General features: G+C 39.9%; 1 protein-coding gene across 2 annotated transcripts in view; it reads right to left on the bottom strand.

Annotated features, from left to right (window-relative positions):
* The window catches only part of PIP5K1B (phosphatidylinositol-4-phosphate 5-kinase type 1 beta), a 73,313-nt gene that overhangs the window by 36,645 nt on the left and 10,243 nt on the right, over nt 1-26,425 (bottom strand). For both annotated transcript variants that reach the window (XM_063295111.1, XM_063295113.1), the window contains 3 exons: nt 15,731-15,812; nt 9,107-9,175; nt 1,659-1,789 (listed from right to left, as the gene is read on the bottom strand). In XM_063295111.1, the coding sequence (XP_063151181.1) occupies nt 1,659-1,789; nt 9,107-9,175 (200 nt within the window). In that variant the 5' untranslated portion in view covers nt 15,731-15,812. The remainder of the gene's footprint in view (nt 1-1,658; nt 1,790-9,106; nt 9,176-15,730; nt 15,813-26,425) is intronic.

Here is a 26,425-nt window from a genome sequence, read left to right as displayed (position 1 = left end):
AAGTGTCAGTCCACAAGATCAACTTAGATTTGAATTCTGGCATCAAGAACTCTGCAGAACTGTATTATACTACCTTCCTAGAATGTTAACAGTGCTTATATCGTCTCACCCAGCAACAGAAATTTGTAAAGGGAAGGCTGCAATCTTTGAAGAAAGGATTGAGAGAATAAGCATCTTTTAGCTATTCACTGAGTTCAGTTTTAAAACATACTGACTTCAAAATAAAGAGACTAATGAAACATCTACCTATAATCCCCTCAAGAGGACAAAATGTGAAACATATTATATTTTTATGATTAACTCTTGTAGTTTAATGTTACTTTCCTGCAGGAAATCCAGATGTCTCTGTATTGGCAGGCTCTTGCACTCCAATCAGAAACACCATTTGGAATCTCACCTTTCAACAGTAAACCCAACAGTTACAAGTCCAATTAATCAATCATTATTTTAAGTCATTTGAGCTGTTGAATTTTTTTATATCTGCAGGTGACTGATTAAAAAAAAACATTTATCAAAATCTGCTTGGAAAAGGCCTTTCAGGAGGAGGAACACTGAATGCAGTATCAGTTGTTTGAACCCCCAAGGTATAATTTCATCTTTTATTACAATGATCCCTAATTTTATTTCTTCTGTTGCTAGATTTTGCCTATTTTCTCCAATCAGGAGAATTTCTTAAATTAATCTATGGAACTTCTCCAGGAAGAACAATCACTTACAAACCACCCTGATGGAACGTCATGATACCAAGCAAGAGCAAAGCAGTTATTCAGTTACACTTCTGTCACCAGTTGATGTGCTAAATATCTACACTTATATATGCCATTTAGTTGAAACCTACATTATATGTTCTTTGGAATTAAACAACAGTCTCTAGGGTTAACATGTTAATTCAAAAATATAAATAATGTGACATAACATACTCTCCACAAACATGCAGAGAGCAGAGTTTCATTCAATGCATAAAGAACTGACTGCAAATTTGGTTTTGTAAATAGACTTAATCAAGAAAAAGATCATTTTGCTATCTTGTCATGTAGGTACCTCCCACCATAAAAATCCTGTCATTTCCCTAAAATGCAATGAGGCAGCGTTGAAACTGTTGATTCTCTGCTCTCATTTAATAACCCCCGTTACTCTTCTTATTCGGAACAGATTCTGACTATTTAGAGAAACAAGGATGAAACTCTACATGCATATATATAACATCACTGTGATAACCATGTCAACTAAATACCACCTCCTTATTTCTCAGAATAAACTTTAATTGTACATGAACTTAAATCCTTCCTTTCATCTATTATTATAAATGGCATATTCATAAAACAGTCTTGTCTGGCATTAATACATAGCGTAATGTAATACATTATTCCATGTTTAAGAATGAATTTTAATTTATTCTGGAAGTGAGCAATACCTAAAATAGTAACGAAGTTGTTCAAGTGGACAACACAAAAATCTATACATGCCCAGAAAGATCAGTGGAATTTAAGCCAAATCTCACAGATTTTGTTTTGATTTTTTTTTTAAGTGAGGTGGGCACAAGAAAAATGTATATCCATTCTCCTCAGCAGTTTGTAAGGAAGACTGGTTATCACTGGAATTAATCAACAAATCTGGTACAGAATATTCTGGGAAATAAAAAATAACTCATCCCTTACCTGGGAAGAAATACACTTTCGACTACATAGAAATCTTGCATAAGTACATCTCTGTCTGGTTTAGATGTAAGGTTACCCACTGTGTATCCTATTCCCAGTTGTATGGCACCTTTGATAGCTGAGGATGCAGTCTGCAAAAACAAATATATGTTATATTTAAAATTGTCATCTTACAATATATGGTTTTGCAATATAAAACCACCTTTTATAATCTCTAAGAATATTTCAATGTCCTGGCTTCCTCTACCTATAAAACAAGTTGATTCATCCAAGAGCATTTCTCAGATCTTGAGACAAATGGTCTCAGGACATCATACAAGTCTACCAGAAAGATTAGAAAGCATTATTTGAAACCACTAGGTCACATACTCTATAAAAAGAAAGTTCATACCTCAAAAGCTGCCTAGGAGTGAGGGGAAAAAATGAGCATTCCTCTGCCTGCACTCGCCCTTTTCACAGCAGATGGTCTATAACAGAAAGGAAGAACTCTGGAAATCTTCAGAGTGCTCTGGAATCCTAACAGCTCCCATAAACCTTTATATAATTTTAGCAGGTGATGAAAAAGGCAAAAAGGAGGCCCTTATTTTTCCAATGAATATACTCCTAACCACTTCCTCTACTTTCCTTTCTTCTGCCTTTTTCCCTTCCCTGACCAACTGCTTGGAGCTCAGAGCCTGTAGTTTAGGAAGATGCACACAGCCATAATGTTATGCTGGCAACAGAAGAATGGGCAAGGCAGAAGAATGAACTCTAGCTTCTAGTGGGAACAATCAGCTGACAGGGCATCACTGTCATCTGTGTAAGCCAATGATTACCACATCTATAGTGGCTGGATAACTTGCAAGGAAAGTAAATACCACCTGGGCTAAAATGCTACAGTGAAGCTGTGCTGAGGGTCCCAATGAACAATGCAGTTAATTGGCCAAGCAAGTAATCACTCAAGGGAAAACAGCCAGTTACTGTGTTTCTGTGAGTCAAGCAGGGAAATCAATATACACAGCTTTCTTTTAAAAGGTGACTTTTCAGGTCTGGATGATTTTCATAATGTGATGCACTTAAGAATGCAGTGATGATGGCTTTTTAAAAGAGAGAGAGAAGACAGAATTCCTACAAATCTTTTGAAAAATGTCTGTTTGCAGAAAGCTCTAAATGACACAGATAACTAATATGTTCTTTACTAGATGAATACATACATTCTTTAGCAGCCTAACTATTCAGACTAATACAGAGTCAATCAGATTTTATTTTAAATTTTTGAAGCTAACATGGCAAGCATCTGGCAAAGTCTTCTTCACTTAAAGCCAACAAAATTAAAATTATACACTTAGTTAATTAGATTGCAGAGGACTTCTGGCAGCTCATCATAAAACTCTAGAAACACACAGTCAGAAGCCCAAATGCAAGGACTAAGAGGACAGACATTTCTCTGTCTCTCTTTCTCATAGTCTAGTCTGATTTTATTGAACTCTTATAAGAAACAAAAGGCAGAAGTTTCAAGCCACCAGCTGCTGCTTTTGGGAAACTACAATCACATTCAAGGAACTTTACAGAAGATAATATATTAAGGCTTTGATTATGTCCTGGTTGCAGAGACTTAACTGGTGAGATTCAATGTTTCAGTGGCAGAGTAGTAGCTTTATTTTTAAAAAAGAGCATACTCTTAATTTTAATTTATTTTAAACTGAAAAACTGTATATTGACAGATGACTGTGTTATTAATTACAAATAACCAATCTTATAAATTGCACGATCTCAGCATATGGATGGCATATTATGTGAAATAGACTATGCAATACTGCTCCTTCATCTTGCTGAAATCAACATGCTTTGCTCTGCTTGAGTAAGAACTACCACAGTATCAACTCAAACATGTTCTTATTTAATGGATGTATTAAGTGGAGAAAAAGGATCCACTCTTCATGAAATAAGCAGGTATCTCTTCTTTCTTACAGTAAATTCTGAAGACCACACTGAGTGGAAAAATGTAGTCTGCTTTATGAACTGGACAGAGTTTTGTTCATCTACTGTACAACAAAAAGTAGTTATACTAAGTGGCACCTTCTTGTCATGAAATAAAGGATTTTTTATGCAATTACCCATTTAATTATAGAAGTCAGTGAATATAGAATCTGAACATGCAAACCATTTCTATTTAAAATATAGAAGAGACAGAACTGGAAATAAAGTAAGGAATAAATCCTCAAATGTATGCTTGCTTATCATCCTAAATATAATAAGTAACCATTGTGTGACCTTTGAAATAATATCAGTTAAGGACTTCCTACTGTCCTGACTTCCAGGAAACACTCTGAGACAGGGAACTGTTCTCTAATGTTTTATTGCTAATACATAACAGTAATCCTAACAAACTGAACAAGCGTGGGAAAAACCCAGCCATATAAACCCCGCAGGTTAAGGCGGTCCCAATCTGTGCCTCTTGGAATGGCTCACCAAGACGGTCCCAATCTGTGCCTCTTGGAATGGCTCACCAATTCCTCAGTGCTACGCATGCGCTTAACAGTCTGGAAAGGAGCCCCCTGCTCGCCATCCTTACTCATGACACCTACACGTGTGTCAACACTTGAAATTCTAGGCCAAAATGTGTCAGCACATTCTTCTTACTTTACTGAAACTGAACATCACACATACTCCAGACTGGCTTAGAGTCTAAGGCTTCTTTCTCTGAAACCCATTACAAATCAAAGAAAGAAATTAAGAGTCAAATAAGAGAAGTCAAAACAAATTAACTCTTGAACTAATTACATGAATTCCCTGCATCTCTAATTTGCACAAAAATATGGTGCTGTGGTAGTAGCAGAGAATTCGCCTTCAAAGATTTGCTTTATATAGATAGGCAGATCACACTCTCTTCCTTGGTTTTCCAAAGATTAGTAATCTTTGCAATTTCATCAACCTGCAACAAAACATGCATGCAAACTAGGCTTCATGATTATGACAATTTCATGCAAACTATTCACCCAAAGATACATAATTTGGTGTGCTAGACCAGGGAAGTTAATTCAGTTTGGAAATACCGTATATACCCATGGATAAGCCGAGAATTTTTGTGCCAAAATGCACCCACCCAAAAAAACCCAGGTTCAGCTTATCTGTGGATGGTCTTATCTGTGACAATATATGTAATACTTTTTAAAAGTAGCTGTATTTCCCATATACTCGTGTATAAGCCCAGCCACAGATAAGCAGACCCTCAAATTTTTAACCAAAATACCATGAAAAATGCAGGTGAGCTTATCCACAGGTGGCACACTTTTCATGGTATTTTGGTTAAAAGTTCAAGGGTTAGCTTATCCATGGATGGGTTTGTATGCCAGTATATATAAGAATGGAGTGCCCCAATGATGAAATTGCTTATCTAACGAGCTTCACAATGTGGTTATCAAGGATGGTAAGCATTATTTTATGATATGAAGTCATGTCATGAGTGTTAGTGCACATTTTATCTCTCATTATTCATAAGGCAACAAAGAATCCTAAGAAGACAAGAAAGTTTCTTGTACACTAAGTTTATATTTTAGAGAGATCCTCCCCCTAAATTGTTATTTTATTTATTTTCTATCCCACCATTATTATTTTTATAAATAACTCAAGGCGGCTAACATACCTAACATTCCTTCCTCCTCCTCTTTTCCCCACAACCACCACCCTGTGAGGTGATCTGGGCTGAGAGAGAACGACCGGCCCAAGGTCACCCAGCCGGCTTTCTAAATGCTGAGATATCTCATTAGATAAACTTATTTTCAAATGATATTTTTCTTAAATCTTCAATCTAAATTTATCAGATGGTTTAAGGCTGATTTGTATTGTTTATTTTTCTGAGTTTATTGTTTCTGGATTTTGTTGTGTATATGTTATTTTATTCTGGGTTGTAAACCACCTAGAGTTTGGTTTAAGATAGGCAGCTATACAAATGTTTTAATTAAACAAACAAACAAATAAATAAATAAAATTTTAATTTAAAACTACCATCTTGTATTTGATGGATTTACATGCCCAAATCAATGAACTGCATGATTTAACACAATGAACTGTGGCTATTATTAGTTCCTGAAGTACAGTGCATGGAAAATGCTAATAAATCTCATGCATATTTGTATAATTATGGTTTATTTTATGGATAATTAAATTTCAAATAAAAAATAAAAGCTTCCATGAGTCCTTTCCGTTTTCATACATACAGTATTCTCAAAATAGAACAAAGCCTCTGTAAATGATGCAGTTACTGCTCAGTGGTATAACTATGGAATGAGTAACAAGAAATTTTATATAAATAAAAAAGAACAATGCTAAAACATAAGCAGCAGCCAAGGAAGTGCTATAGGCTGGAGGAGGGAACATTTAAGAAAAAGGAATATTCTTAAGATAGAGGTAAATGTTTTAGTTTCTGTAAAGGAGGACTGAGCAACCCTAATCCTTCAATGTCTTTTATTTTGTGTATTGTAAGCAAGTAATTCATGGTAAGCATTATAATAATCATAAAACATAGAAAAGAAAAAGTAACAAATTTACATGTGCTCAGAATTTTGTGTGAACCAACTGTTCTTAGGTTTGCATGCTGATATTCTGAATACTGTCCAACTCATTTAAAATTAGTCAGCCATTTTTAAAAGTGCAAATTCAGATTCATGCATATTTTACTTCAAAGCTTAGAAGCCTGCATATTCATTAATATGACTCTAGGGACAGAAGCCCAGAAAAATTAGGCCAAAAATTCTTTTTGAAGATTGAAAAAAATCTGGAGGGAACAAAAAATTAAATTCAGTTTCTTTCCCTATTATTCCGGTTTTTCCCCCCCTGCAGGTTTTCAAGAAAATAATCTACAAACTGGCTCAGTATGTTACTTTTAATTTACAGAACTGGAACTTCCAAGTAATTACCTCTTCCTTTGCCACATTAAACTTACAGAGTAAACACAGACTTGATTAAACAAATATTAGCTTCTATACAAGAGTGCACAATTACATCATATTTGCTGAAATGTGGGATATGCTGCAACAGCGCAAGGTTAGCAGTGGTAAAAGGGAGCTGTCTTCAGAAGAAGACATCATCCTCTGAAGCTTAGAAAAGGCTCTCAGGGCAAGCCATTAAATTAACAGTAGGTCAACAATGTTCATCATTAGAAATGAGCTGTTGCTACAAGACTATGATAGAATTAGGAGAGCCAACACATTCAAGAAGCTTAGAATGAACTTTAAATGGTTATTAATCTGGAACAAATGTGAACAAATCTATGGAAAAGATCAGAACTTTAGATTTGGAATACAGACTGTTATAAGTTATCTGAACTTACAACAAAATATTCTTCAACTTGGGATAAAATTATTATTTCATCCCATGTTGTTTCAAGTATTCCAATATCCCAAGATTATTATTATTTTTTTAAATTCCATGTCACAGGGATATAGAGAGTGTTTTCGCTAATAAAATTAGAGAGACAAGAGTCCTCCAATCCTGCTGAGACTGGCTGGACTTAATTGAAATAATAAGATGAGTGAGAATGACTGAGGGCCAGTTAAGCACTTATTACAGTTTGTTTCAAGGTTAAGTTTACTGTAGTTTTTAAATCCTTTGCTACAAAGAAGCTAAACTGAACCATTATACATGGGTTGTAACATAATGTTACCCCTCATGTGTTGTGTTTTCATATGCCGACAAGTTGTTTAATGCAAAAGTATGCAAAGTGCACACCTTTAAACTACATTATAGAAACCAGTGTTATGCTGTTGAGCTTTCAGATTGCCAAATGCAGAAACATTTACAGTACTTTATTTGCTGATGTTGCAGGCAGGCTCTCGATTAAAAAGTGTATACATTTGTAGTGGCAACGTGGAAGACCATTGTTATTTCGAGGAGTTTAAGTGACATATTTTGATTCTTCTCCTTTACACAAAGAAGCTTAGAGTTTATTTTGAGTTATACTAATGTTTAGCTGGCTTGTTTTTTATTTATGTTTGAATTGTGGGGGGGGGGGGAGAAGAGAAAACCCCAAGGTTGTTTTTGTTAAGCACTAGCTTATCTGTGTAGCCTCCCAGGCTCTTGGAAACTCCCAGGTGCTCCAGACTCTGGGAACCATCCTAGTCAAGGTCAGGTCATGCGCCTCAGTACCATGGAAACAGGGTCACAAGGCTTTAAGGCCAGACTTTGATAAAAGCCTGAGGATTGCCTTTTGAGTTGGGGAGCTTCTGCACAGACCTGAGCGCTGGGTGCTGTGGAAATGGAGCCGCCCTGGAGTATCTCCACTGTCCTTGTTAAGGGGCTCCTGACAGCCTATGGAGATTGGGTATCAACTTCCTTGGTATATTATGATTTTTCTTTATGTTATGCTTTTTATGGTTCTGTTTAATCTGCCTAAACTATGTTTCTGTTTAAATCTGTTTGCTTAAGTTAATAATAACACTTAAAATCTCTTTCTCCACTGGTGTGCTTACTGTCTCTGGATCTAAAAGAACCAATTGTCTGAGCACCTGATCACTGCTTGGACACTTGTCAGAACAACATTAAGAAGAAAGTTCACACTAATAGGCAGAGAATTAAACTTTGCTGACTCTTTCTTGCTGGCCTTCATTCTGTGGCTATTTTGCCAGGCAGGCTGCAAAAATGCATTTAACTGTTGTTTCCATTGTTTGCTATAGTGATTTTAAAAATTTTAACTTTCTAAAAAATCAGCCATGTGGCCAATTTTTCTGTAGAGTAGATGGCAGATAGCTCCTTGAAGTACACTTACTCTTGCTTCTATATCGCTTTGTGAGGGTGTAGCCCTAGAAAGTGGCTGAAATGCTTCAAATAAATAGCCTTGATATCTTAAGCAAAACATTTACAGTAGTAAGTTAAAGGTCTGTATTGGATCAGATGGCCCATAACAAATTTGGGAATGTGATGGGAGACCAGAAACCAAATATAAGTGTTCCTTTTTAGATCAGAGATCAGATCTAAACTACAACAAAGACATTTCTTTGATAAGGAACCCTTAATGTTTTCATGGCCATAAGAAATAAATAAAATTCTGCCTTGGTTATTTCTTTCCTTGTCCTGTCTCTCAGGTCTGGCACTGTTTTTTACTGCAATCAGGATCAGAAAGAACTACCACAAACAGCTAGTTCCAGAAAGGGCAGAAGTACCCTTAATTTTTTCCAACAGGCAGAAGGCATAGCCTCAGAAGTGAGCATGTGGTGATCAATTTTCTTCAGAAAACAAGAGTAAAGGCATTGATTTGAGGCTTGTGCCCCAGAAGGTCCTGTCTGTAGTGGCTGGCAAATTGCTGCCTATAACTGGATAGTGTTAGTCTTCCATCTATCCAAACACATTTTCTTGTGTTCGAAGAACCACAAAAACACAAAAAAGAACAGTATCCATTCTAGCGCTCTATATAAGCTGTTAGAAAATGAACAATTCTGAACAATTCTAAAGTGATATGAAACTTTAAAAACCTTTTTATATGTTTTCTCCTCATTTTGTTTTCCAGAAGAGGGATCTCCATTTTCAGCTATAGTCTGCATCTGAAAAGATTAAAAAACATAAATGCCTTTTATTTGTGGTGTTCTATCCCACCTTTTCAAGAAAGATAACAGTCAAATTAAATAAAACATAAAATATAACACATCAATGTACAAACAACAACTAGTTTAAAATCAATAATCAGGTGGTGGTGCAGCTAAAAAATTTCAGACAGTGGGCTTTATGGATTGACACAAGTTGACTTTGTTGTTATTCCCCCATTCTCTGGATAGTCTTTGGGGCCCTTAATTCCTAAGCCAAATTTTATCTCTGGATCCATCACAGGATATTCTAAATGCTATCAAAAGACACAGCAATAACAACAACCCTGGAAAGACTTCATCTGATGCCTAAAAGATAGTAACTAAGAGAATAAGGAACAAGAAAGGGGCCTGTAATAAAGATCTTAATTGCTGGGAGATTCATGTTGTGAAAGGTGATCCTTCAAACCCATTAGACCCAATCCCTTTAAGGCTTTAAACACTAAAATCAATCCTCAACCAGGTTAGAAACAAATCAATAGCCAATGTACTTCTTTGAATACCAGGCTGATAATATGCCCAGGACAGCCATGCTAGTAAACAATGTGGCTGCTGTATGGTGAGTCGAACAAATGCTTTTCAAGGGAAGTCCTATAAACAATGCATTCCTAATCTGGTTATTACTGAAGCATGGGTAATAGCAGTCAAGCCATCTCACTCCAACAAATGGGTTCAACTGCACAGCAACAGAAGCCATATGGAATACATAAAGAGCTACCTTTAGCTCGTATATAGGAAAAACTTGTTTACAGGGAAGCATGATCTCACCCAAAACAAAGCAAACACCACCTGGACTGACAGATTTTTCACTAATAGCAGTGACTCTACCTTATCTTGATAGCCATCCTTATTTATGATCACTATACTTACCCTAATACCCCCTAGATTGCATGGATCAATTGTAATCCTAATCCAATATGGCTATCATAGGTTCAGGCCCATTTGGCTTCACAGTTGGCTTCACAATTTACATGAGTATTCATACACCTGTGTATTTATCTGTTTCTACCTATAATCTAATAGAGGACAACTACAGAATCATAGAGGTGTGGGGGGTATCATTTAGCTCATCCAGTCCCATCCCAGTCTCTGTGCATCCACCCCATCCAATCTCTTCAGGAATCCAAATTAAAGCATCCCAGACAGATGGGTATCTACCCATCCCAGACAGATGGGTATCTAGCTTCTACTATGCATCCGATAAGTTTTTATACATAAATTGTATGCAATATTCCCAGTGATCCTTAAAACATATCTGGATCATTCCCATTCTGTAGCTGCGTAGGGTGCTGGGGGTGAAATCCCAGAGTGGCCACAGAAAAGTCTGTCTCCAGTGTCCCAACCAGCCAGGCCTCAACCATCACTAGACAAAAGGAAAAGCCTTCTGGGATATCTTGGAGAACAGATAAACCAGTACGGAATACGACTGCATTTTCTTTATCTTGGACTCAAGATGTTTAGCTCTTTAAAAACAGTCTCCAAAACGCTGGATTGGTCCTGCAAGCTGATATAGTTGCTATATAATGGACATAACATCCTCTCACGGATAACGTTTTAATTTAAGAAGGATCATTAAATAGCTCATCTGGCTTTACAAGCTGATTGCAAAGCAACATCTAGAAGATGGAAGTTCATGCTATAAATATCGCTTTACTATGTTATTTATTTATTTATTTAGGCGGTCCCTCAGGTAGCCTGGTCCCATGCCATGTAGGGCTTTAAAGGCGATAATCAACACCTTGAATTGGACCCAGAAGCAAACTGGTACCCAGTGCAGCTCGTGCAGCAGTGGTGTCACATGTGCCGATCTTGGGGCACCAATAACTGCTCGCGCGGCCGCATTCTGTACCAGTTGAAGCTCCTGGATATTCTTCGAGGGTAGCCCCATGTAGACCGCATTGCAATAATCTACATGGGAGATGACCAGGGCATGAGTGACTGTTTTGAGGGCCTCTCGATCCAGGAAAGGGCATAACTGGCACACAACATGAACTTGCGCAAAGGCCCTTCTGGCCACGACTGCCACCTGCTCATTGAGCAGGAGTTGTGAGTCCAGGAGGACCCCCAAGTTACGCACTGGGTCTGAATGGGGCAGTGCAACCCCATCCAGAACTAAAGATGATAACTTCCTGGATACAGAGAAGCCATCAACCCACAGCCACTCTGTCTTACCAAGGTTCAGTTGAAGCCTGTTGTTCCCCATCCAGACCCCCACAGCCCCCAGGCACCTGGAGAGGGCAGCTACCGCATCACTTACTTCACCCAGGATGGAGATATATAACTGGGTATCATCGGCATATTGATGATGCATCATCCCGTGGTGATGGATGATCTCACCCAGCGGTTTCATGTAGATGTTGAATAGGAGAGGACAGAGAACCGAACCCTGCGGCACCCTGCAATGGAGGGGTCGAGGGGCAGATCTCTCCTCTCCTATCACCACCGACTGGGACCTGGAGGAAGGAGGTGGACCAGCGCAAGACTACGCCACCCGCCCCCAACTCCCTGAACTGACCCAAAAGGATACCATGGTCAATGGTATCGAAAGCCGCTGAGAGGTCAAGAAGAGCCAGGATGGATGCACTCCCTCCATCCCGTTCTCGCCAGAGATCATCCATAAGTGCGACCAATGTAGTCTCTGTCCCATATCCTGGCCTGAAACCTGACTGAAAGGGGTCCAGATAATCCATTTCCTCCAGAATCCTCTGGAGCTGCAATGCAACTACTTTCTCAACCACCTTTCCCAAAAAGGGAAGGTGGGAGACAGGGTGAAAATTGCCCAGTATAGTAGGGTCCAGGGATGGCTTCTTGAGGGGGGGGGTGTACCAGCACCTCCTTGAAGGCAGCCAGAAACTCCCCCTCCCTCAAGGATGTATTAACCATCGCCTGGACCCAACCACAAGTCACCTCCCGGGCTGATTTTACCAGCCAGGAGGGGCAAGGGTCAAGATGGCACGTGGTTGCATTTGCAGTCCAGAGGATCCTGTCCACTTCCTCAGGCCCAACAGGATCAAACCGTTCCCAGATAAGAGGGTAAGTATGACCCCTTGGCATCTCCCCAGACTGTGCCTCATGCTTAGAGACCAACTTAGAACGAATCTGAGCGGTTTTATTCTGCAGATGCTCAGAAAACTCCTCCGCACGGCCCTGTAAGTGGATCACCAATCCCCCTTACCCAAGAGGGATCAGGTAATCCTAAACAGGGCCGTTGGGCGGCATTCTGCGGATGCAATAAGAGCTGAGAAATATTGGCGTTTCGCCACTCTTACCACCACAAGGTAGGCCTTAATAGCAGCTCTAGCTTGTGTTTGGTCAGATTTGGTCCTTGTCTTCCTCCAGCGGCACTCTAGACATCTCTTAATCCTCTTCAAAACCCACAGCTCCTCCGTAAACCACGGGGAGTGCCGGATCGGATGCGGTAAGAGAAGTCGCACAGGCGCGATCCTGTCCAAGGCCCCCGCCGCCTCCCTATTTCAGGCTGTGGCTAGGGCCTCCGCTGGACCGTGCAGTAGATCCTTGAGTATAACCCCCAGCTCCCTCTGAAACCCTACCAGGTCCATCAGTTGCTGGTGGTGGAACAATCAAATGGGTCCTGCCTGCCTGCGGAGTGGGGCAGCACCAGAGAATCTCAAGGCCACCAGGGCGTGATCTGACCATGACAATGGGGACAGATCTAACTCTCCCCTCAGATCACATTGCCACTGCTCTGACAAGAATACCACTGTCTTGAGTCGGGTCCCAAATAATCTGGGACAGGCCCACAGACACCATGGTGGCTATGAACGCCCAAGCTGCCTCCGAGGCACGCCCCAGGGATGGCAGATTGAAGTCCCCCAGAACCACAAGCCTGGGGTACTCCACTGCCAGCCCCGAGATGGCCTCCAGCAGCTCAGGCAGGGAGGTTGCCACGCAGCAGGGAGGCTGGTACAGCAGCAACACTTCCAACTGCTCTTGGGCACCCAACTTGAAGAACAGGGTCTCACAACCCGCCACTTGTGGAGCAGCGCCCTGAAGGCCACTAGAGACTCTCGGAACACAACTGCTGCCCCTCCTCCCCTGCCCCAGCATCTCAGCTGATGCCACACCTGAAACCCGGCTGGGCACATTTCTGAAAGGGCTACCCCCCCTTCTGGGCCCAGCCAGGTCTCAGTGATACATGCCAGGTCAGCCCCCTCCTCTATGATTAAATCACATATGAGGGGGGCCTTGTTGTTAACTTACCTGGCGTTAAGCAGCAGCAGTCAGAAGCCAGGGGCCTCAACTATCTGCTGACTGGGGCCTGGGTCTGAACACAGAGGGCTGGAACACGTCACCGGTAACAAATACCGGGGGCATCTTCCCCAAAGATGGCCCACCTTCCGGTTCCCACCATAGCATCCCTGGCCCATCACCACCTCAATAGAGTGACCCACCCTACAGCCCCCAGAGTTTCCAAGCCCAGTTGCCTCCCGGACCTCTGGAAACCCTGGATTGAAACAAGGGTCCCCTCCCCCACACACCCAACCTCCCACACACAATCAGCTCTCGCTCTTGGCACTGTTTGGGCCTAGCCACCACCCATACACATACGCACACACTCACTGCGCCCCACCAATCTCTCTCACTGATTACGGGGGCATCCCACCCATTCCTACCCTCCTCTATCACTCACTTGGGGGGGATACACTTATACAAATGAAAAACAAGGGCTCCCCATATGTCTCTCACCCGACAGGGAGCACCCCACTCACATCGAGGGGATCCTAAAACCCTCTGCCGCCCCACAGTAATTGGGGGAGCAACCAGTCCTCCACTATGATCTTTCCTGAAAAGTCCATTGCACTAGCATGCTCTACTCTTCAAGGCTGGGACCCACCACTGGGATTCACCGCCTCAGCGAGGTTCCAGCAAGGCAAATTCACCATGGGTGTGTGTGTGTTCCAGGTTCTTCCCCAGCCACCGAGTCCATCAGGCCTGCCAGAAGTCCTCCGAGCTCCACCACTCCACTCGCTACACCTCGGCTTACTGCGCCTCGGCTTGCCACGCTCTGCTGAGCGCCTCAGCCTGCTGCACTCCGCTCACTGGGCCTCTGCTCCACTCCACTGGGCCTCGCTGCATTCCACCACACTCCGCAGGGCCTCACGGCAGGGCCTGTCCCACTTCACTGTCTCACGGACGGCCCGCCGGTGTTTCCAAGTCCACCGGGTCCCACCAGGGCCAGTTGAGGGCAATAGAGGGTCGCCAGCTCACCCAAACCTTGGGAGGTCCGCCGGAGCCCGCCGCACTCCATTGCTTCACTGCTCCACCCAGGGGGAGGTCCAGCCGTCTCCACCACCAGCAAGAGGTATTCATGGCTGGGGAACCCCCTGAAACTGGCCAAATTGGCCCACAGCACTCTCCCCAAACCCCCAGTCTGACAAAAAAGGGGTTAGGGAGCAGGGTCCCAAAGACGTGGATCTTCCCCCCCCCCAAAGCCGCGACTAGCATCCACTCCCAATCACCATCTTGGATTCAGATATACTAAACTCTTCTTTGAAATTGAAATGTGCTACTTAACAGATTGATACATACATTAAACATGTTATTAGTCAAGATGCATGTCCTTTTTATTTAGATTTCTGATCTACTGTTTTGGTCACCCGAAGAGCTATGTTAAAACAACACAGGTGCTGTTTAGAAACTGCAGACTCTGCATACAGATAGTCCTCACTTAGCAACCACTCATTCAGCAACCCTTCGAAGTTACCAACAGCACTGAAAGATGGGGACTTACGAAGTTGCAGCTGTCACAGTGTGCCCATGGTTACGTGATTGCAATTCAGCACTTGGCAACTGGCTCACACTTTTGCCATTTGCAACCTTCCCTGCAGGCTTCCCACAAGCAAAGTCAATGGGAAAGCTGGCAGGGAAGCTCACAAGTCGCTCCCATAAATCACTTCCGCTCCCACTTTTTCTCCTGAGGAGCCCCCGGGTGGCAGGGGAGGTGTGGGCCCCAGGCAGCAGCTACCTGCCCAGCCGCGCTCACACCCACTCCACAGCTCCCACTCCCTTGCCTGCCCTCACACCATGGCTCCCACTCCCCCACTCGCCTGCATACATACCACAGCACCCACACCCCTGCCTGCCCACACTCACACCGTGTTGCTGTGCCCACCACCTGCCCACTGGCCTGCTTGCAAGCCATCTATGGAAAGGCTTGTCATGAGTGGGACTTGCAACTTCCGGCCGACCTCCCCATTGACTTTGCTTGTTGGAATCCGGTAGGACGTCACAAGTCATGGTCAGGTGAGGTCTTCACTTAATGACCCATGATCCTTGCTTAATGATGGCAATGGGGTCTGCCATCGCTAAGAGATGAGGTCACATGATGTCACGTTTCATGACCACATTGCTTAGCAATACAAATTCTGGTCCCAATTATCATCGTTAAACAAGGACTACCTGTAATCACTAATATATTTTTCCACTCTTATTGTATGCCTAATTATAGCAACAAGTAGTAGCAGATTGTTACCAATAATATTAGAATGAACATACCTTTCTTAGCTATGTTACAAACAGTCTGCAGTTGAGAGAGGGAGTCAGCCCTTTCATTGATGCTGTCAAGTTTTCCAGGACACTGTTAAAAAAAGAATACTTTGTTAAGTAGGATTATTTAAAAAAAATACATTTACACAGAATTACAATGAAACAATCAATAGGGTCCTACATTTGTGTAAAACTATAGTCATTTTTGTTTTCTGACATTATTCTGTTTGTTTGTTTGTTTTATACTTTACATTTAGTCGCCACCCATCTCACTCAGAGAGCAACCCTGGGTGGTTTACAATAAAACATTAACAAATTATTTACAATCATTCTAATTATAACACAATTATGGAAAGCAATAGATGCATCACAGCTACATTGCAGAACATTACTAAGACATACTGAAGGAGAATCTATTTCAGTAGACCCATGTGAGGCTGTCTGAAAGATACATGGAAAGGAACTATAAAGCTAGTTAGCTCATTCATATCAAAGGCTCACTATACACACATACAGTCTATTATTACAGCAGCACAAACTTGCATGTTTTGAAAGGGGGCTGGTAGGATTCTAATCAGTTGTCAAATCTTAGCTTTACCTGTCTAGCTTTTGAGATCTTGCTTCCAACAGAAAAATGGATTGCATGTAAACACAGTAGAAACAGTTCAATTCCTATCCACTCCTCCATTAACTGGGAAAATGAAGTGGATATCGCATATGCAGCCAGTTTTACTACTCTTTCTTCAACCAGAGGAGGGTGGGCATAGTAACTTACTTCCAGTCTCTGAATCTACCCACCTCTCACTAAATGGACAGGATGAGAACAAAAGATCTAATGACTGAGAACTGCATCTCATTGTGGCAAGCAACTTTTGTACAAACTATGCACTCAGTTACAGGGCTACTCCAAAATAAATCCTATTTTCAATTTTTTTTCCTATAAGGTAACCTTATAAATAGCATAAATTTAACAACATTTAAAATTGTTATCCCACATTATCGTATAACCTTGTACCTGGACATTTTTGAGTATGATAACATTTAATTTACGTAATCCTGGAATGCAATACTGATCATTAATATTTAATTAGTACAATGCAAAACAATTGTATGGTATCTTTAACCAATTAGGACATAAATTTTTATATACTATAATATACTTGCTAGTCTTTATGGTGCCGTTTGCTTTTCACTGTAATAGATTAGGAATATGTAATAGGCAATTAATTAACTACTGAAATTGCCCCCAAGAAAATAAAGCTATTTTTAAATGCAAAGCCAGCAAGTATATTATGACCAAGCATTTATAAGATTTCTTGAAATTCTTTTTATATAACCATTTGCACGGGATATTAAATAAATCCTTGGGGGGGGGGTTAAATTCTGAATAGCAGTTTTCAACACATCACACTGCCACTATGTTCTTCAACAGAATACCCCATGATGGGAAATATTAGCATTAGTAAATTCCTAATACTTAGGGAATGCCTTGTTTCTAAACTCCAATGGATCTTCCCCCAGCGCTGTAAAGCAGCCTTTCCATGCTGTGTCTCCATAAACTCTAGACAGCATGATATTTGGGGGCCTTTGTATCGTCATGACAGAATGTTTATGCAACAAGTAGATTATCTCATCTATCCTTGCTCTCTGCCTACATAGAGCTGAATTTATATGTCATTTTTCCCCTTGGTTGTCAAAGCATAGTCCTATGCATACCAACTTGAAAGGAAACCTCTTCAGAAAAAATAATTTACTGTTGTCCTGAAATAACTAAACCAAATCAAGTACAATATTGCCTTGAACTTTTCTTCCATTTTCTTCCAAGAATATTCATGAATATTTGGAATGTAACAAAGGCTTGCTTGTTCCCAATTTATTTGGATAAAATTCAATTTTTTTTAATGTGGATGTCATATTGCCATGGTATAGAAGGCAGAGATTTCTTCAGTAGAACAACTATGCTTGCAAGTTAAACTGAATTAAATGAAACTGGGGCCTCCAACCTTTTTGGTCAAACATCACATTTGGAATTTTGAGAACATGTCATGGATTTTTACATCACAAAATGGTTACCATGGTGAACCCAACCACTCAGACAATGCCCAATTCCCAGAAAATCAAACTGGAGAGCCTAAAAGACAGATTTGAAACATCCCTTGCCATTTTTAAAAATCATGTGTGTGTGTGCATCTGCGCTTCCTAATGTAACCCTTGTGTATTCATGAATGTTGTTTGCACTTCCCATTATCTCCTGAAGAATCAGGAACCAAAGATAACACACAAAAGTACTATTCCTACCCTGGGCAGGGGACAGCACTCTGGCAAACCTTGTCTGAGCTCAAAATTAAGCGAAATTGGGCTTGATCAGAACTTGGATTTGAGCATGGAGAAACACCAAGGCTGCAGCCTAATCTAGGAACTACAAGGAGGAAGTGGCGAAGTATGTGCATACTACTGCCAAGAAACCAGCATGGTTGTGTCCAGGATATCACCAGAGATGAAGCTCCGCTTGAAAAGGATTTTACTTCTAGGTGCTTCTAAGCAAATGGGTGTAAAAGTCTCATTATCATTTGAGACAGATGGAATACACTGACTCTCCTCAAACCAACGCAGTTCTGTATTTATTCACTGTGCATTTCCTCCAAATTTGATCCCTTAATTTCTTCTCCAGCACAGTGGGTCACTTTCCTGCACAGTGGGTCACTTTCATCAGAACAGGAAAAATGTTCAGAATACATTTTTCTGTTGGAATGCATGTCCACCAATTCTTGTCACTTTTGTGCAGCCCTCTTTGATTATAGCAAAGGGACATTCCTGGAATGCCACAGTATTTAAGTTGCCGAGCATGATGCCAACCAGTCTTTTTAGAACGTTCAGCATAAACAAACCTTGTGAAAAATATATTATGGGGGCAATACTAAGACCCCTAATGAATTTCTCATAGTTATGGAATATGGCAAACTACTTATTGAAGATCTACTTGAGACATTATTCAGACAAGTATTTATTAAAAAGCATGGAACTATAGAGAAAGGCTGTTAATGTTAAGAACTTCCGGATGTATCCTCTGCATTTCATAAATTGCAGGAATGAACCAGATTGCTCAGACACATACCCATTTAATAACATGCAAATTGAGATCCTATTAAATGCCATCTAACATTCTTGGTTACACACATGCAATTATTAAGAGCATTAAAAGAGCCAGTTTGGTCTAGTGGTTAAGGTGCTGGCCTAGAAACCAGGAGACTGAGAGTTCTAGTCCTGCCTTAGGCACAAAAGCTGGCTGGATGACCTTGGGCCAGTCGCTCTCTCTCAGCTGAACCTACCTCACAGGGTTGTTGTGGGGAAAATAGGAGGAGGAGGAAGGACATTAGGTATGTTTGCCACCTTGAGTTATTTATAAAAATAATAAAGGCGAGATAAAAATAAATAAATAAATAAATAAAAAGCTTTTGTGTTTAAAGAATCCATATGAATAATCCAACTCATGTTCCAATAGAAAGGAATGACACCTAAATATAGAAAGGATATTCTTGTTTGTTTATTCATGAACAAGACTTTTTTCCAGTGGAAGTCTTTATATAATTATCTGTAGTAAGAATAATTGGTGAGTACAGCCAACAAAAAGTCTTTAATGTGCAAAATCTGTAAACTTAACATAAGTCTCACATAAACAGTGTACAAATAAGGATTTGCTTCTTCTTTAACAGCAGCATTTTACTTCGCCTTTCCTCTTAATATTATGTGGCTTATTTCATAGCAGTGGATATCAGAATAAAAATACAATTTAAAGAATTATATAAAATAAATCATAATCACGCCCAAGCATACAACACTAAAGCACTGTACTGCAAAATCTTTTTTTGCCAGGAAGTAAACCTACTGATCTCAATTTCTATGATGGGTAAAGATATTAAATGCAAAAGATACTTATACTTTATGTACTAAAACTGAGTGTTTCTCCAAGACTACAGGGCAACAGACAATGATAGATAAAAACTAATAACCTTGGGCTTTAACCTCAGCATTACCAACTGAAACTGAGTACTGCAAGATAGGATATGATTAAACACAAAAACACTCTGTGTTTTAAGATAGGAATCAGACACCTCCCTTAGCTGGCTTTCTTCCAATCTAGAACATATGTGAATTCACAAAGCTACCTTATTGTTAGTCCAAACCAAATCACTTGTTCCAAAAAGCAATGGTTCTTCAAGGATTCAACAGCTAATTCAGACTGAATCTGGATTTTTGTAACACAAAACAGGTGCTCTGTCATTAAGGAAATGCTCCTTCCCCAACTGGCTGGAAAGGTTGAGAAAATGCCTGATGATGCAGCATGGAATGTTGCAGCACATGATTAAAGTGATATTTTAGTTTCCATGTACAGGAAAAGACTAAATATCAATGTCCTATTCAAAGAAGAACCAATTACCATCAAATGCAAATCCCCCTCCCCCCGGATATCCACTAAGTCTAATACTGTAGATATGATCCTGTTGTTTCCCAGGCTGGAGTTGAGCATGTAGTCAGCAATGTCCTCCATAAATATTCTTTCCTCTCCATTATTTTGCAGACTCTCATGGCCTGAATATTATTATTATGTACTTAGGTGAACCCACTCCAATTTGCCTATGTCCACTAACGTCCAATTTAGTGTTCATTTCTGCTATGAGAGACTCAAGTTTTCCTTGGTTTGTATTTCTTATATTGCATGTTCCAATTGCATTTCTCCTTGTAAAATTAGGAGCTTCTCCTTCTGTATTATGGGGGCGTGGTGGCTCAGCAGTTAAGATGCCAGGCTTGTCGACCGGAAGGTTGCAAGTTCGGCTATTTGAGACCTGAGCGCCACGTGATGGAGTGAGCTCCCGCACTTGCCCAGCTCTTGCCAACCTAGCAATTCGAAAGCATGCAAATGCGAGTAGATAAATAGGTACCGCTTTGGTGGGAAGGTAACAGCGTTCCGTGACTGTCATGCTGGCTACATGACCGCGGAAGGCTTTGGACAACGCTGGATCTTCGGTCATGAAACAGAGATGAGCACTGCCCCCTAGTGTTGGACATGACTAAATGGCAACCTTTACCTTCTATATTGTCACCAAGAATATCAGACTTCTTTGTAGCTTTGGCCTGGCCATGTTAGCAGCTCCAGATCTACTCATTAATGTTCAATCCCCCCTCCCCCAGTAACTAGTGAAGTACTTTTTGATTCAGGCAGTCTCATCAACTGACATTCAAGCTTGTCTAAATGTTTTAGCCTTCTCCATACAATTTGCTTGGCAACAATACAGAAGTGGTTTGTCATTGCCTTTTTCTACTTTGGAGTTTCTAGGTAGATTGCTTCCCACATGCTGCGGAGCCCCTTCTGCTCTCACTTCCATCATACTCTCAGCTTAACTAGACACTACCAGCAGCTTCTGCTCCTTCCAGCTTCTCTGTCAGGGTTATTGTGCCTACAGAATTGTCCCACAATATCAAGATGGCTTAATAACAGTAACAGATGACAGGCAACAGTTATTCTCCTTAACAAAACATAGAGAAATATCTGTGCTCACAGAGAAACTGGGGGAGCAGACTCTCACACTCCCAATCCTTGTTGTAATGAAAATATTTATGAAAATCCATACAGCCCTAGAAATATGCATGTTTTCATTTAAATCAATTAAAACCTTATCAGCCTTGCAGCTTTAATTCAAAGAAAGCCCAGTTAAAGCCGGTTCAATCTTGCAGCCTTAATTCAGAAAAGCAAAGCGTATGCATCTTATTGAATAGAGGCCCGACAATTCTCGCAAAACAATCATAAGGAATTAATTTCCACAGAGACTGTGCTTAATTTCTATTGGCTAAATGAAAGGACCTTATGTCTGAGTAAAATATGTGTGTTATACATATATCTGACATGCAGAAGCTTTTGAGAAAAACACTGGCTCTTCCAGTATATTTACAAAATGGTGTGTGTGGGTGGGAAGGGTGTTATAAGCTGAATCTGTCTTTATGAATAAAGCTGTGCAAGACCACAAGACATATAAACACTGGCTACAGATAGTATCTTTTCCCCATCGTATGCATTTTGTACACCATGAAATTAAACAAGCAAAATATTCAATGGTACAATTATAAGCTAAGAAATGACTTATTTGCTTTCCATAAATCTCAATAAACAAGAAAACACTAAATGAATGAAAACTGTTCTTTTGCTAAGAACAGGTCATTCTTTTAGGCCTTTAGGGCAAAATTCACCAGCCTCAAATAGGTAGAATAGATAATGTATCTGTGTGCATCTTTTAAGAGCTGGTTCTTCCAGATGGAGGGCTAGTAAGCATTTCCAAACATCACTCTTCTATTGCAAATGGAATTTCCATTGACTGTCCTGCAGTCAGGCAGCTTGAGCTTTTAGATATGCTATGATCCAGCAGAGAATGGAATTTTCCCCAGATCATTGCATAGCCCTTCTCCTGACATTCTCATCCAGCACTTGGGACATCCACTTTTGTGAACATGTGTTTGTAAGGCTTGCATCCTTACTTCTGAGGATATATAATTACCATGGGGCTAAAAATCCCAAGTTTTTCAGGATAGTTTCACAAATGTGATCAGAAACTTACTGTTTTCCTAATAAATTTCATAACCTGCCCCTTTATTTTGCTTATCAATTTCACAATCAGTCTAGAAAAGGGCACAATTCAGTAAATTTTCCTCCTATAATTAGAGTGGAACTACAGGATTGCAACCAGATCTTTTGTATTTTGGTTCAGAGGGAAATGTTGCTGGGTTCTACAAAATCTCTTCCGCTTTGTAAATTCAGGATATGGAAAGGAACTGACTTTGCAGAACATTAAGTAGCACACACCTCTTTTTCTTAGAACAATATTTCCTACTCTGCCAGAAATCCAGATTTTTCTGTCCACATCTTTTCTTCCTACTTGAGGATGATTTTGAATTTAGAAAAAAAGAATTAAATGGAAAAATATAGGCTGATTACCAATAAGTTATGGTATCCATAAAATTATGTCAGTAATTATGTTACTTGGAAGCACTCCTGATGACATAAGGCAATGGGTTGGATGCAAACTCGCTTCCAGTTATATTTGCCTGCACCACATTCCACATGTTCTCCTCCCCCCACCTTACAATTTCCAGAATCAACTTTGTGGAAAACAGAGACACCCAGAAGAAGTACGAAGAGGAAGCTTTTGAGACCCAAGTCATTCCCTCCCGCTCCCGAGTTTAATGTTATGATTTCTTGTGGTGCCCATCTTTAGTAATGTTATTGCTATGATCAAAAGGGTTTCACAGATTTATCAGATGCTTCAAAGAACTTTCCACACTTTTGATCAGGGCATATAGATGTTACTTCTTAATCTAGATAGAGGAACTGTCATGAGAATTGACAGGCACAAGAGAATCCATAGACATCAAAAGTGCTCAGACCACTTTCCAATCTCTGCAGGTTCCTGTGCTCAAAAGAGATCTAATATAAATCTAAGGTTCAGGAGCAAAGGGTTAGCCCATATTAATAGGATTTATGGGCACTGCAACAGGGCAGGACACACATAACTGAAACTGATAAAATATGACCATGGGACATCATGCAAAATGACTGGCCATTATTTGGCTTGGATTATGTCAGAATATATTTTTCAAATTTTTCAGCATTGTATTATTTTACGATGTTACCTATGGTTATGCTACTATTTACATGCACTTTCTCGGGAACAAAATTCAAATAACGTAATTTTAAAGAATGGTATTAAATAGTTAGAGAAACATCTGAGCTATGCTGAAAACAATACGTACAGCCATGTAAAGAAAGAATAACCTTTTAAAAAAATATTCACTTCTTTGTGTTAAAGATTAGTTGTGCTAATTATAATAGACTGGCAATGCACTGAGGGACCATCTAGTTTCTCTTTTACAAAAGGTGAGAATAAGAAGCTTTTACCCTGGACCTGCCCTCATCACTGAAAACAGACTCAATTAGACAAAAGAGGAAGTAGATGTTCCAATTACAATCTCTTTGCATGCAAAAGGAACTACTATTCATATATGAGAAAATGCAAGCTTGTTTCATGAAAGATATATTGCTTTACAGCTGAGTTACATAATGAATTCAATACAGATAAGAAATAAAGCCATTGTAAACTGTATTACTCAATTTTTCGATAAGGATAGAAATATTTATTTATTTATATTTCGAATTTCTATCACTGCCCATCTCCTCCAAAAAGGGGGACTCTGGGCAGTTATAAATATACAAACATAGAGCCCATAAAAGATTTATGTTGACACAATCTTTTCCATAACATGTTTGAAATGATCCTGAAAATAATATTTTGCCTAGAATTAACCCTCTTGCCGTAACTTCAAATAGCAGAGTGTTCACAAACAGGTTGAACAATAAAAAGAAGTGAACTAAGTAATGCAGTGCTGAACCTAACATTTTGTCTTGTATCACACATTGTGTTGCCAGTGGAGCACAGGGTCAAGGGGCACTACTGGTCTTTGGGTGGGGTACCAGGAGAAAAACCTTATTTAAATGCATGTAATTATATTACATTAAAAATTAAATATAGTTAATATTACTTCTCATACACTTTAGTTTTATTTTATTTTACCATTTGTCAGCAGGGTTGAATGGGCTGCAAAGCCCTCACCCCACATTCGCAAATAGCCAACCGGCATCTGGGTTTAAATTCACAACATTCCCAAAGAAAAATGCTGCTTCTGTCATGTATAAATGGTAAATCCCCCCAAGGTCCCCTCTCCTAAAAATGTTGCCTTTTTGGAATCAAGTGGAGATGCTGAATACTAGGTAAAGTACCTACTACTTTACTGGAAGCAGGTAAAGGACAAATGTAATAGTCATCTTTCAGCTCTGGATTAAAAGCTAGTATCCAGAAGACGCTGGAAAAGTCCAGGGAAGCAGAAGACCTGCTTCAGAAATTCACTTGCTCTAAGCAATAAGTAAACAACACTAGCCAATGTTAATTTTTATTCTTGTTTGAATTGCTACATAAGTTTTATTGTTTCTGGTATTTATGTTCTCCATATAAACTCTACAACTGTGTCTTTTATGTAACTGGCACGCTAATATATTGTGATCTGTTGAGAGACTCACATTATTCTTTCCTTTACATTTTTTTCTATGGAACTACTTGGGAATTTTTTTTACAGAGAGTTGCAATCTCTGTATTCTTTCATATGTGACTACTTAAAGCTGAAATTGGATTTTCACATTTTTTCCTTGTTTTTCAAACAAAAAAGGTTTGATTTTATATTTCCCACCAAATTTGGCCTCTCTTCCAAAAGTGGAGGGAAGAGATGTCTCCTAGCCACACAACACAATGCTACAAGTCCAGAAGGTGATGCTATAGAATTTAGTTAATTTTTTTCCTTTTAATTTGCAAGAACCACACAGGTTGTGGGAGTCCTCTCTCTCTCACATGCCAGGGTTGTGGTGAGGAGGTTTCTAGAAGACATATGGTGGCACCAAGAACTACCCAGGCAGGAGGGGGAGCTAGGGTGTATGGACCCAGAGGACTTCTCAGACAGGGGGTTTGAGACCTTTAAACCTTCACCATATAGGCTCAACCCTACTGCTACACAACATTTTGTGCACTCTGCATTAAACAACATTGGTTATGATCACCTAAGATACTAAATCATAAGCAAACAAGTTACAACTGGCTTGGTGAAATACAGGGTGCAGATAATTGGTGCATCTATTGTTAAAATTTAATAACAAACCGATGAAAAGGCTAAATGACTGGTAATTCAACAGCAAGCCAACAGGGAAAGATAGGGATATTAAAATTTTGCCTTGGATTTAACATTTTACTGATGTATCTTGTTTTCCATCCTTCGAATAATAATGGACAGCTATTTGCTTTGCACTAACTTCAGCAATAATCAGTTTAAAACAATGAACCAAATGTGTTGCCTATTTTTTACTCTGAAACCAGACCTGCTCCTTTTACTGAGCATTTGAAAACTACTCATTCAAATGTGGGGGAGGAAAAAAAAAAGTAATTTCAGAGAACAGAAAGCCATATTCAATCCATGTTGTTACTATTCAACTGTTAGTACGAATAAAAAACTATTTTTGTTTAGAGCAATACATAAAGAAAATCAAAGCAATTAGTACATATTTATGAGCTGCGTTCACATAAAACCACAGAGAAAATAAATTTACATATTTCACTGTGCTGGTATCTGCAACAGGATCTAGAAATGCTAGTTACAGCTTTGCCAGAAACAAGTTATAAAATAGACATAGACAGCACACACTGTTCTATTCCCACATATATTCAATGTTTTAGAAAATTGTAACTTGAAAAGGTCTCAGTTCAAGCAGTTCAAAAAATGGCAGTAGAAGATTTCTACTTCTCTAGCAGTGTGTAACAGTGAAGTCTTTCCTCCTAGACCTAGAACACACTGAACACCTGACACACACACTAACAGAAAAATAAGGAAATCAGACTAGTGTAGAAGTGAATGGATATTTCAAATACGATTTGATACTGATTGTAGTATGACTTGTTTAAAAATGTAGATAATTCCATACAGTTGATACCATGAACACCAAGTACTATTCTTAGGAACACCCTCATGCACCAATCTTACACACAATTTAAAAAATCATAATATGAAAATCTGAAATTTTATTTTGAAATAACAGTTTAGCATGTGCTTGTATGCTGT

Source organism: Candoia aspera, chromosome 2, assembly GCF_035149785.1.
Source record: "Candoia aspera isolate rCanAsp1 chromosome 2, rCanAsp1.hap2, whole genome shotgun sequence".
NCBI classification, from domain to species: domain Eukaryota; kingdom Metazoa; phylum Chordata; class Lepidosauria; order Squamata; family Boidae; genus Candoia; species Candoia aspera.
The sequence above is the reverse complement of the archived record's forward strand: the minus strand, read 5'-3'. Positions and strand labels throughout refer to the sequence as shown.